The sequence below is a fragment of the Mauremys reevesii genome, linkage group 3 (assembly GCF_016161935.1).
Source record: "Mauremys reevesii isolate NIE-2019 linkage group 3, ASM1616193v1, whole genome shotgun sequence".
In the NCBI taxonomy this organism is placed as follows: Eukaryota; Metazoa; Chordata; order Testudines; family Geoemydidae; genus Mauremys; species Mauremys reevesii.
Window position 1 is genome coordinate 44,063,877 of NC_052625.1, and position 13,250 is coordinate 44,077,126.

Sequence of the window (13,250 nt, forward strand, 5' to 3'; positions counted from 1 at the left end):
TTTCACTGATTTTTATCCACCCTGATAAGAGGTACTTCCTTAGTTATCAACAATGTTAAGGGAGGTCAGATTGTGGGCCTAACCTACTTTAGGCTTAGAATCTACTCCCCTCCCGAAAAAAATCACACCTATAGTATTAATTAAAAATAGGTGGAATTTAATTATATTTAACTCAAACTATTAGGCCTTTCCTTACACCTCACCACTGTCAAGTTATAAATAGCTGTTACACCTGCACAGCTTTAAATCTGTAGTTTACAATTGTGGATCTTTGGTAAATATATGGATATCTACCTACTACCCCTTCTTGCCCACCCCAACAGAATTGAGATGATTCAGCCACACAAGAGAGATAACACACAGCTCCATTATTAGAAACCTGCAAATAGATACTGGAAAATAGACTTTTATTTTAGTACATTATGTCCACCTTCAGTTATGGGTAGGTCAGTTAATTGGTGAAAGGGGGTGGAATAGCAACCTTTTCACATTTTTGCTCTTGCTGTCATGAAACAAGAATAGCTACAACCACTTGTATGTTTACAATATTGCAGAAAACACCACTTTTAAAATAAAAGTATAAGGTGGCAACAAAAGGATACAAGATTTCTTTGATCTAAAATAATTGTACAACAGGTAAATTTACACACTAATTTTTTTAAAAGGTTTTCATAGGACTTTTCAACTGAAAGAAAAATACATCTATTTCTCACATCAAGACACTTCTTTAAATAAAAAAAGCTACCTACATCACTTATATAGTTTTTCAGAATTAACAAACGTTAATTCTTAATTTATAGACAATCCTTCATTCTCTCAACTTAGCACACAGATTTGAGGAAAAAGATAGCCACTCTCTCTCTAAATCAAACAAGCCTTTTCATGTTTGACTATTTATCAAAGCTATCCTTCTGTTCCACTGAAGTGTCCTTTCAAGCATGGACAGTATGATGGAAAATTAATAGAAAAGGGAAACATACATAAAAGAAGTTATGTAAAACATTAAGTGAAAATGGTAGCATCTCTGCTAAAAACAAAACAGGATTCAAATGATGGTAAAAAAAATCGAGACAGAAGGAGCACAATAGTTGTACCAATAAATTTTTAAGTGACATTAAAATGTTAAATACTATACATAGTTTCAGCGCATGCCCAGAATTTGCCTGCTTTTTAGTTGATAATTTTTTTCTAGTTCACACAGTGCTTGAGCCCGCAGGTTAGCAGCATAAAGGCGTTTCTTCAGCTCAGAAGATTTCTCTTTTGAGAGAGGATAATTCTCCAAATTATCATTGGATATAGCATTCTCTTTACTTGCACCAAAGTGAACCTTCTTCTTTCTTGTTGAAGAGGGGAGTAGCACTTCATCTTAAAGACAGAAACAGTGAAGAAAAGGGCTTTTGAGTTTTATTGAATGAGTGTTTCTCAATATTAGTTTATTCATTCACATCAGTGCCAGTCACTCCTTTGCAGAGGGGAACCTAATCTGGATCTAAGCTAACATGAGTATTCAACAGAGTAACCTCCAACATGGACAACAGCTTTATTTGAATCAATAGAGGCATATAAATGCTGTTCATATGTAATTCACCCTTTACAGTTTCCAACTAATGCCCTCCTTCCTCTCCCCCAAATCTTGCTCATTTAGAGGACAGTTATATAGGATACCAAAGCCCTGTTTAACATGACAGGGCTATAGGTTACTGGAGCTTATAGTAATTTTACTTTCAGAAGACTTAAGGTAGAAAGGGCTGTAGAGACTTGCTTTTGTTTATTAAATAAAGTTTGTTTGAGTCATCTCTTGTCAGAGAGCACACAGGAGGAGGAGACTACCTTTATTTTGTAGAAGAGCAAGGATAGATAGCAGTGATACATTGAGTCAAAATAAAGGTGCAGACTGCTGGATAGTGAAATATGTTTAGGCACCAAGTACAGCACTCAACTATAGCAACTCTTGCTGGGCTTAAGTGCTGCAGTGAAGTATAGGAGAAACAGTTACAGAACCCAGAGGCCTGATCTGTTAAAAAAAGGTACGTACAGACAATGCAATTGACTAGTCCCAATTCAACATCAATGTACGGAGAACACTAACTACAGTTCATGCCAGGACAAGTGACACATGCAATTTCAGAAAAATCACTGAGAGTTTAATCAGTAGCTTCTGAAAAAACAAGGGATTTTTTCCCCTGGTCTAGGTGCAGGTAAGCCATGTGTACCTGTACACAGTTGTCTTTCGGCAATAGCATAGCTTGCAGCCCTACTGAGAACAAGGGCACAGGCTTCACACTTGACCATTTTACACTAGCAGCAGTTTCATTTTAACACAGTGATTCAAGAACTCACTTTCATTTTGCTCAGCCCTGCTGCCATAATAAAATTTTATTAAGTCCCAGCTCTCTGTGCTGTTTTGCAGAAAACTTGTTTGATTCTCAAACCACAGGGGCTGAGAAGCTCTTAGTAAGCAACCTGCCTAAACATGATGATTCTGAAGGGAGCCTCTGCCACTGCAGAAATCTATTGGTAGTAGCAACAATTGAACATAGTCCTGAAAGAAAATACTAGGGGGCTTAACAGGGGGGGAAAAAACCTACTAGTTAAGTGTTTTTCTTAAAGTTAAAAGAGACCTGGGTGCTAACTTCTAGCTAGGTCTGTTGTACAGCAAGCAAACTTCATATAAGAGGAAGTTAAAAATCATGAAAGATGCAGGGGATAGTTATGCTATAACCTGACAAAATCATAATTTACTAAGTAAGCCTGAATATTACAAAGATGAGGATAGAAGCTTGAGGAAAAAAATGCAGGACCCCTCTTGCAGACCACTTCCACAGTTATGCTAGGGAAGGAAGAACATCAGAAAGCAGTAATATTGCAAGAGGCAGGGGATTAGTAGGCTGACAATTAGACATTGAAACAATGCTATTTTGAGTGATTAAGCAGAAGCAGCATATGACAGCTAGAACCAGGCTTGTAGAAGACTATGCCACTTGCAATGGTAGTGGTGTGGGTATTGGATCAGTGTTTCCTAAATCCCACATGAATACTCTAACAAGTTGACTAGGAGTTTGAGAGAGGTGATCCTCCTCCTGCCCCTTCCACACATGCCTCCCCCCCACCAGCTATTTTCTGTAAGCTTGCTTATGGGGACCCGATCTAGAGAGCAAATGAACTGTGCTTAGCTGCTCAGACCCTGCACAGGTGACTTGCTGGAAGAATGCCTGCCTATCTTTTCCTGGTTTGTGTACCACACTGGAGCTGAAGCATCCAGATACCTGGCATGCTGCTGCAGAGCACATGCCCAGAGACAGAACATAGGCACCTAGGGAACTTTTACTGCAAAAATTTAGGTGCCTACAAAATGAAGAGGGAGATTGGCACGTGTGGGGTGTGTGCGTGCAGGCCACAATAGTGCCTGATTCAGAAATTGATTTAGGTGCCTAAATTCCAGCATCTAGGTCTAAATTGTTATGGAAGGTATTGTACCATGTCTGGTTTTTAGATTGTATTTTGCCGCCCCCTGCCAAAATCTCCCACCTTTGGATTTTAAAAATTGCTGCTCTTTACTCTAAATCACTGAGGTTTCTACCTTGTATAGTTTGACTCCTTCAGTTACAAGTTCAGACTGTTAGAATATCTGAGATATGAATAACCCTTAAGGCCAATGAAAGGAAAGAAAAAAAAAAGTATAAATCTGCCTTTCCTTTTAAAGCCATCCATGAGATGAAGGCTGAGTAGTCATGAGACATGCCTTATGTTTTATTGAAAACTAACATTTTAAAACTTGATCATATTACATAGATCTGATTTCACAATCTGTTCCAAACTGACTGATTTATGTTCTGAAACCTAGAACTAGCTAGAGAAAGTAAATTCATAACTTTCCAGCAATTCATACCGACACCCTCCCCTTCTCATCATTTTTGATGTTGAGGCCAAATAAATATCGACAGCAGCAAACATGATCCCCTTCTAGAGCCGTTTTTCTTCATTCCATGTGACAAAAAAGGGGTCAACTTTCTGTCAAAACCATTATAAGAGTTTCTGTAGTTTGTTTGGTAAGATGGGACTTTTCATGGCATACAGAATGTCAAGGGCATCCTCATGGCTCTGCCAATCTGTGTTTACTAGTTCAAGTGGCTTCCTGTTTATTTTCATACCTGGGCTTTTTGCACCTGCTAATATCCTCTGTTCCTTGAATAGGTTGTAGTTTTTCATCAAGTGTTCAGCCCTGTTATGAAATGAGATAGTTTAAGATTTTGTTTGCTGTAGAAATAATTTAAGTTTAACCTAGGTTACACAGTAATACCTAGCAAGTTTATCTTCTGCCAGTCTCTCACGAACACATAGCTCCCGCTCCCTCTCTGGAAGTAAGCATATGAAGAAAGTTATTAACATTAGATTTCTGGTGTTTTCCAAACAGGAGAGGCTTAGTCCCAAGACATTTTCCTGCAGAAAAGCAGATAGTCACTGAAGTGTCAAGCCCTAAATTTCTGCTTTGGTGCTTTAGGTAGCAAAGTAGTTCATTTGCTGTGTTGAGAGTCAGGTGTTCTCAGCCCATGCACTTCCTGGGATATGGCAGTGACTGGACATGAAGGGGTGCATACCATTCTTCCATCATGGAATCCTCATACTGCTTTAAAATACCAATCATGCCCCGAGAGAGTCTTTGTTTTCTAATCTATCATGCATGGTTGGCTGAAGCTATACTAGTGTTCAGTCCTGCCATTTTGCACATACACTTTATTTAGCTGTGCCACATGCAGGGCCTGATTTTCAAAATAGATGTTCCAATCATGGCACAAGATAAGTTGTACTTGCCATCTTCAGTTGCATGCAGTTAATAAGTTAAGTGTTATCCATTACATAACCCCAATTAGTTAGAGAACTGGGCATATAGCTTCACTGCTAATGAGCTCTATTGACAATTGCTTTTTTGTAACAGTTTTGGATCTTAAACCAATGGACAGTTTCCAAAGTAGCAGCCCACACTCCCCTTTTTAAGTTGGGCCATGTCACAGCCTCCAATAATTTTCATAGATTGTAGCTTACGCAAAATTAGTGCGTTAGCTACAGAGTAAGGACCCAAATCTGTTGCCCTGTACTGTGAATAGGCAGTTGCCCTAGTGCAGAGCGAGTAAGATGCTACCATTCTGATTTGGTAGCATTCCACATACTTTACCCTATATGGCTACACATTGTGCAGGATGACAGATTCAGGCCCCACATCCTATAGGTTTTGTTAACCTTTGCTTACTATGAACAGCTTTCTCCATCCCCCACAATCCCAATCCAGGTTTCTACTCCTGGATTAGAGGCTACCAGGTAAAAAGTTTAATTAAATACAAAAAAAAAAAAGGAGAGAAAGTAGTTTTAAAAAATTTGACAGGCTGCATCTGCAATCTGGACTACCCCCTCACAGGCTCCTTCAGAGCAGAGTCTAATTTGGACTTCCCCACTCCCCAAATGGAATTTCATACGTTCCAGTTGTTGCTCTCTCTCTTTTATGGCTCGTTCTCTCTCCTGCAACTGTTGTTCCTTCAGTTTCAGCTCATTTACTGCAGTGCCTGAATGCTGCAGCCTTTCTGGCTCTGTTGATCTTCGTCCTCTCCTCTCAGAGTTGTTTCTTTGCTCTTCTACCACCAAGTCAGCTATCAAGGGGTTCTGTAGAATTTCTTCAACAGAGGGTCGACAGTAGTCCTTAAAAGAAACAAGCCAGGGAAAGAATGAGACAAATTTAGAACACCAATTCCCACCTTAATGGAGGCAAATCTGTACAAGTTCCATCCTACTTTAAAAATTAAAGATCTGAAATGCTGTAAGTATCAGATTGAAGTATTAGTGAAAATAGCAATCAATTCCTACCTTTAAATTCAGCATCTTTTTAAGAAGTTCATTCAATTGATCTGAATATCGATATGGTATTCGTCTGAACTTCCCTTCCTTTATCTTCTCTGCCAACTCCTTTTGGTTATAAGCTGTAAACGGAGGCCTGAAGAAGAGTAAATTTATTTTCTTAAAGGCTCTTTTCACTGTTTAACTGGAAATGTGTTAAAGGGTTTTCATTGTGTTTGAGGAAAATCTCCATTTACCACTTCAGTCAAGGTTCTTCTAGTGTCTAGAAGAGAGCTTGGCTTTAACTTTTAAAATATTTTGAAAACATGACAACTGTTTGTTGGATTAAGATTTAGTTTAGACACAAACTTTGGTCTCGACTTGTTTATACTTTAGTCACATCATACTATAATTAAAAAGTGTACGTAGTCTCTCAGCATTTATCTTTATACTTACGAGAGTGCACATAGCTCATACAGCAAACATCCTAGAGACCAGATGTCTGATTTTTCATTATACGACATGCGGTTCATTTGTTCCTAAGAGAGAGAAGCCTTTATTTAAAATGTGTTATCAGGACAGTTACAGCAATTCATTTACAGTAATGCAGCTGAACCAAGTTCTCCATGAAGGATCAGCTAATATTTGTGCAACCTACTAAATCATCACTGATGAGTTTGCAGTTTAATTCACAATAGCTACTTCAAGCTAGTATATTTCAGAGTATAGAAGATATTACAGCAACAATAACTGAGCTGGAGTAAAGCTTTGTTCAAACCGCATCAGTTTTTTTGATCAGTACAAATGCAAGACATGTATTATATAGGGAAAACAAACTTCATTAGAGTCTGCACATAGAGCACAGAAGCAAAGGAAAAGTACTTTTCCTTATATCTGCCTTACTTCAGAATGAGTGAGCTTTGACATGACCTTGCAGGATTTTCACTCCCAAAGTCTATGCTCTGGAGGACAAGAACCCATGTAGATCAATCATTTGAAGAAGGTAGAGTACCCCACTCCATCACTGCAGCAGCACTGACACTACTGTGCAGATGGGACAAGACAAGAATCACATGAAAGTCAGTGCCAAGATACCAAGGAAGATACTTCAGAAATGTGACTTGCAGGGAGTAGACCTACACAAGATGACAAGGATGGTACTAACAAAGGATACCTCATAAGAAGTCTGTTCTTCCAGGGAGAAGAGCTAGAGCAGTAGTCATGATGGAGATCCTTGAGGGAGCTTCACATCATCAACTGTAGTCAAGAGCTAAGAATGCTGCCTTTGAAAGGATCTACTTAGGATGATGAGCGTGACCAGTGCACAGTTCTAATTTGTGCTGTGCTCAGCAACAGCAGCCTTCAAAAGTAAAATATCAAGAGGCAAGGGAGCTATTCCAGCCTCATTCAGAAGCAGAGATCAAGAAATAGGAATCAGAATTCTACAGATGTTCTTTGAAGACATGGATTTGAGAAAAGGTGTGGATTTATTAAGTATGCACAATAGTCTGATGGCAGTGGTCCTCAACTTGTTCTATACTGTGACTCCATGTAAAAGAAAAAGAAAAGTTTTGGAACTCCCCATCACTACCCTTCCTACACATCTCACCGTAAGGAATGAGGGGGAAATCAAACCCCTGAGCATATTTGCAACCCAGTTGAGATGGCAAGTGGATGAGTGGGGGGGGGAAAAAGAGGAGAAAAGAGTCCACAACCCCAGGTTGAGGGCCCATGCTATAGCTAATTAACACCAGAAACAGTACAGCACAGTACTAGTTTATGAAAATTTACAGTCCAAAAAAACTTTAAAGGCTTAAGTCATATCAAACTTGAAAGTGAGTCATATACAAGACATAAGAACGGCTGTACCAGGTCAGACCAAAGGTCCATCTAGCCCAGTACCTGTCTGCTGACAGTGGCCAATGCCAGGTGCCCCAGAGGGAGTGAACCTAACAGGCAATGATCAAGTGATCACTCTCCTGCCATTCATCTCCATCCTCTGACAAACAGAGGCTAGGGACATCATTCCTTATCCATCCTAGCTAATAGCCATTTATGGACTTAATCTCTATGAATTTATCCAGTTCTCTTTTAAACGCTGTTATAGTCCTAGCCTTCACAACCTCCTCAGGTAAGGAGTTCCACAAGTTGACTGTGCACTGCGTGAAGAACAACTTCCTTTTATTTGTTTTAAGCCTGCTGCCTATTTAAATTAATTTGATGACCTCTAGTTCTTGTATTATGGGAATAAGTAATTTTTCCTTATCCACTTTCTCCACACCACTCCCGATTTTATATACCTCTATATCCCCCCCTTAGTCTCCTCTTTTCCAAGCTGAAGAGTCCTAGCCACTTTAATCTTTCCTCATTTCGGACCCTCTCCAAACACCTAATTCTTTTAGTTGCCCTTTTCTGAACCTTTTCTAGTACCAGTATATCTTTTTTGAGGTGAGGAGACCACATCTGTACACAGTATTCAAGATGTGGGCATACCATGGATTTATATAAGGGCAATAATATATTCTCAGTCTTATTCTCTATTCCCTTTTTAATTATTCCTAACATCCTGTTTGCTTTTTAGACCACCTCTGCACACTGCGTGGACATCTTCAGAGAACTGTCCATGATGACTCCAAGATCTTTTTCCTGACTCATTGTAGCTAAATTAGCCCCCATCATATCATATGTATAGTTGGGGTTATTCCCCCCCCATGTGCATTACTTTACAATTATCCACTTTACATTTCATTTGTTATTTTGTTGCCCAATCACTTAGTTTTGTGAGCTCTTTTTGAAGTTCTTCACAGTCTGCTTCGCTCTTAACTATCTTAACAAGACCATTTGATATATGATGCAGAATTGTTGCAAGCAAGCTTCTCCCCTGCAAAACACAAGTTTAAAGGTCTGTCCCTTGTTAAAAAGGAGTTGGCTACAGGAACCAAGATTTCGTTATAGGTTTCATTAACTAAAAAACTTAAAGATGTTGAGGAATTCTGTTAAAAAGCAAGGTGTTGCAGAAGAAACCAGGATCTTGGAACACTTACTGGAGACATGTAATATGGAGTGCCAACAAATGTTTTAGCAAAACTGGTATCATGGTGCAATATTCTAGCCAATCCAAAGTCTCCAAGTTTCACATTGTGCTTGCTATCTAGAAAGATATTTGCTGGTTTTAGGTCACGGTGCAACACAGTGTGGCCACCATCACTCCGTCTGTGACATTCCTTCAAGGCCAGGGTCAACTGAGTCAACATGCGGAGAACAAAGTCTTCCTCTAAGTAGTGTCTATGAAAGAAGAAGTTATTTAACAGTGTAATATAGATCTTGTAAACACAGTAAGTATATAAATCACCCTCCAATTATTTGTTCCCATCTTAGGGTTTTGTACTACCACACATGGGTATAGTATCCAAATATCTACCATGCCAAGTAAATAGCAGTAACAGAGGGCTAGAGCCACAAAGGAATGGGAGTGTTGCAACAGTGCTAACTTTTAGGTACATTCCCATCCAGTGGAATCCACAACTTAGGCACCTAGTCTCCCACTGCACGGAGAGAGAGTTAGATACCCAAGAATAGGATTTACAAAAAAAGCCAGCACAGTAGGCAGGGATAGCATATGCAGTTCCAACAGGTAATGCTGAGGTTGGGTCTCAGACACCTAAATCCCTTTGAGGGGTGTGGCTTAACTCTAGCCTAGAGGGAAATTGACTTCTCTGCTTGGGATTCTTAGCAGTGAACTCTCTCCTGGAGTTGGGTGCCTAAGTTGTGAGGGGTTTTTTTTGGAAGGGGGCAGGGGAATGCAAGGGGAAGGGGAGAGAACTTCCCTTGTAGTATTTAGCCCACTGGTTAGAGCATTCACCTGGGATGTGGGAGACCTTGCATTATGTGAAGAGGAAATTTAAACTCCCACCTCTCAGGTGAGTGTCCAAACCCCTGGGCTATGCTGGTGTGGGTCTCACTTTCTCCTACTGAAGCAATCCACAGTGTATAAACAATTAAATATTCATTGGGACAGAGAGAATGACTAGTTCAACAGTTAGGGCACTCCCCCCACCCCCTGAGAGGTGGGAAACCCAAGTTCAAATCCCTTCTCCATATCAGGCAGAGGGGAAATTGAACCCAGATCTCATCCTTGGGATAAGGGAGGTCACCTCTCAACTATTATGTGGGAGTTCAAGCAACCTCTGAGCACCCTTATCAATTAGGTGCTGCAGACAAGATATGCATGGCAATGCCTCAGGGCTTGGCACTTATACACCTGTCTTATTCCTTAGAACAATACAACTGTGAGCCTGCTCCCCGACAGAAATACTTAGATGTCTCAGGGCTTTAGGCAGCAGCCAAATAGGGGTTTTGAAGGCTTCAGCAGCACCAAAATATTGGCCTTGGGGATTACTCTCAGAGCACCTAGTGGACTTGGAGTTTTGGCACCTTTCTGAAATTAAAAATGGCACACAGTGTACAGGGGTTTTTGTTTTAAGGCATTCATTTCCTTTTGTGGTGGTGTATACTAGATACAAGAGAATCAGTGTTGATGGCCTTTCCACCATAAGAATGGCTTTTTTCAATGATGAGAGTTAGGCAGCATTTCCCATAGAAGAAGGTCAGATGCTGGGTTCACCTAATCCCCTATGGAAGTGTGCCCCACAGCCATCCCATTTTTGTTTCAGGAAGTCCATTCCTTTCTCCCCCTTTTGTAAGATAATGGGCCCAGAGCATTGTTATGTAGAACAATTCAAGTGATTTATCTCAATTCAGTCTCAACTTGTGATTTTAGTTTTGCATCCTGGGACATATAACAGACAGCATGGAGGAGCTGTCAAGGTCACCCACCCTAAAGTGCTCTGAGACGTATATGGTTAGAGCCACACCAGACAACATTCTATTAGAACTCTGTTTGAGCTGAAGCAGTGAGCACTGGTAGGACAGTTTCACCATTTCTCATTTAGATGGTTCTCACAGTTAGGGGCAAGTGAACTCAAGAGGGGGAAAAAAAAATAAACACAAAAACAAAAAACCACACCTTGAGCACAATTCTAAAGCCCACAAGACAGGAAAGAGGCTTTGAGGCAGGTTTAATATTTGAGCTTGCTTTTAACGGAGACTGTTTACCAAATTTCTTTTTAGTTTTACTTTAAATCCTTGCAATAGCTTTGAACGTAAACATTTTGTACAAGGGTAGCTTTTCCAATATAGCTTTGATCCATATAACTATTCAGGTTATAACATTTATAATATTCTTCCCCCAAAAAGAAGAGTGATGATACTCCTGCAAGGTTAAGTAATATTCATTTTCCAGATGGGCAACCTAAAGCACACAGGTTCAAAGACTTAGTAAGGTCACACTGCAAGTCAGTAGTAGAGTAAATAGAACCCACAAGTCCTAACAGTTGGGTCTCTAGTGGTCATAGCAGGGTATCTATACCAGGACTCTCAGGTTTTTGCCTCACACAAGGGAATGCAATAGTGACTATTCCTGTGTGTATCAAGTACTTCAGTTTTCCTTATCTTATCAAGAGAAGTCAGTTTAACACAACTGCCACTAAACTATACCTTAAAAAAACCCAAACAACCTTTCTATACCTTAAGGAGAGACTTGAGAGAATTTAGAAGTCTGAGGTGATTAAATGTATCAAACCCAAGTTTCTAATGGATTACAAAGAGATGCATTTTGATTTAGCTTAATTCTGGTAAATTCGCAGGTTTAGATGGGAGAGCGAGAGCAAGAGACCCCCCTCCCCATGAACAGATTTCACGTGCCTTTCCTTTGTACATCTTGCAATGAGACTAGCCAGGTCACCTCCTTCACAATATTCCATCACGATGTACAGGGTTGTGTTGGTTCTGTCAATGATGCGATCATAATACCGGACGATGTTGGGGTGTCTCAGCTCCCGGAGTAAATTCACTTCCGAAACAAGCATTTGTTTCTCGGCTTCTGTCATGGAGCCATAGTCGAGCTCTTTCCAAACCAAGACCTGGAAGACAGTTTCCACCGTGGCTAGCGGACAAACACGAACGCTCCCGTTGGGAGCCGCTTGGAAAGTCAAGTCACGAGCTGGCTGGGCTGGGCTGGAGGAGCCGGCGGAGAGCGCCCGGAGCCCGGCAGAGCAACGTGCAGCTTTACGCGTTGCCGAGCAGCCGCCTCCACTCACCTGCCACGAGCCGGCCCGCGGGGCGCTGCGTGTCCCCGCCCCAGCGGATCCGCCCCACCCTGGAGGCGCCGCGGCTCCAGCGCCCGCAGCGAGACCCGAACCCGCAGGGGCCGAGCTCGGGGAGCTCAGCGCAGCCCAGCCCGCCCGGGGGCGAGCGGCGGGAGGGGACTGACGCGCCGTCACACCGCGACCAGCCGGAGCCGCTGACGAGGCGAGAACACCCGCCCCCCTCGGGGCAGCAGAGAGGCGCCGGGACACGCACGGCCCCCCCGCAGCGCTCACCTTGCCGTCCGCCCGGCGCCGCACCTTCTGGCACTTGCCGTAGGAGCCGGAGCCGATGGTGAGCAGCACCTCGTAGTCCTCGGGCCGGCTCGGCATGGCGCCTCGCAGCGCGGCCAACGGAACGGCGACCACGCAGCTACCTATCGCCGTCGTCGTTTAAACGCGCCGCCCCCGCCGCCCATTGGCCCGGCGCCGAAGCCCCACCCGCCACCATCCGCCCTCCCATTGGCTACTGTCCTGTAAACAATATACGCCACATAACGGCCGTTATCAATGCTAGGCAACCACGGCGGCGCGAGGAAGGCTCAGGAGACTTAGCTCCACCCCCTTTTGGCGTCGCTCCGCCTGGGACTCCCCCCGCCCCCGGAGCAGGCGGACGCTTCCCATCCACCAGGGGCTTCGCGGCTGTGACCCCGCCCTTTGACCGCAACGTAGGAAGCTGCTGCCTGTACCAATGTCCTACCTGGAGCAGTTACTGATACGCTGCTATTGTAAAAAACTGCTACCTGATGCAGCAAATGCCTACAGCTGGCAGTCTGCCCCTGGCACTCTTGTGCTGGCCCCAGCGCTCAGGGCCGGGCTAAGTATTATCTAAACAATCCCTGACAGGTGTTTCTCTAACCTGCTCTTAAAAATCGCCAGTGATGGAGATTCCACAACCTCAGGCAATTTACTCCAGTGTTTTGCTACCCTGACAGGAAGTTTTTCCTAATGTCCAACATAAATCTCACTTGCTGCAATTTAAGCCTTTTGCTTCTTGTCCTATCCTCAGATGTTAAGAAGAACAGTTTTTCTCCCTCCTCTTTATAACAACCTTTGTGTACTTTCATGTTTTAATTCTCCCTCACCGCTCATGATTTCTAGACCTTTAATCATTTTTGTTGCTCTTCTCTGGACCTTCTCTAATTTGTCCACATCTTTCCTGAAATGTGGCACCCAGAACTGGACACAATACTCCAGTTGAGGCCTAATCAGCATGGAATA

The 13,250-nt window shown here is 42.3% G+C and overlaps 1 protein-coding gene across 2 annotated transcripts; it reads right to left on the reverse strand.

Moving 5' to 3' along the window:
• Positions 1–368: 368 nt before the first annotated feature.
• Positions 369–12,375, reverse strand: NEK2 (NIMA related kinase 2). 2 transcript variants are annotated; one of them, XM_039532591.1, is made up of 9 exons: positions 12,267–12,375; positions 11,590–11,807; positions 8,871–9,111; positions 6,283–6,365; positions 5,857–5,983; positions 5,472–5,691; positions 4,301–4,355; positions 4,152–4,222; positions 369–1,365 (listed from the first exon to the last, which is right to left on the reverse strand). In XM_039532591.1, the coding sequence occupies exons 1-9, from the start codon at positions 12,360–12,362 to the stop codon at positions 1,142–1,144; spliced, it is 1,335 nt and encodes a 444-aa protein (XP_039388525.1). In that variant the 5' UTR covers positions 12,363–12,375; the 3' UTR covers positions 369–1,141. The 2 variants fall into 2 exon arrangements, with proteins under 2 accessions (XP_039388525.1, XP_039388526.1); XM_039532592.1 differs by lacking the exon at positions 369–1,365 and adding an exon at positions 1,538–2,014.
• Between the last annotated feature and the right edge of the window lie 875 nt (positions 12,376–13,250).

Coding starts and splice junctions, on each gene's coding strand:
- NEK2 (XM_039532591.1), bottom strand. CDS start 12,362: ATGCCGAGCCGGCCCGAGGACTACGAGGTGCTGCTCACCATCGGCTCC. Junction 4,356..5,471: donor GAGAGAGCAACAACTGGAAC/GTATGAAATTCC, acceptor GCTTACTTCCAG/AGAGGGAGCGGGAGCTATGT. Junction 4,223..4,300: donor GCAGAAGATAAACTTGCTAG/GTATTACTGTGT, acceptor ATTTCATAACAG/GGCTGAACACTTGATGAAAA.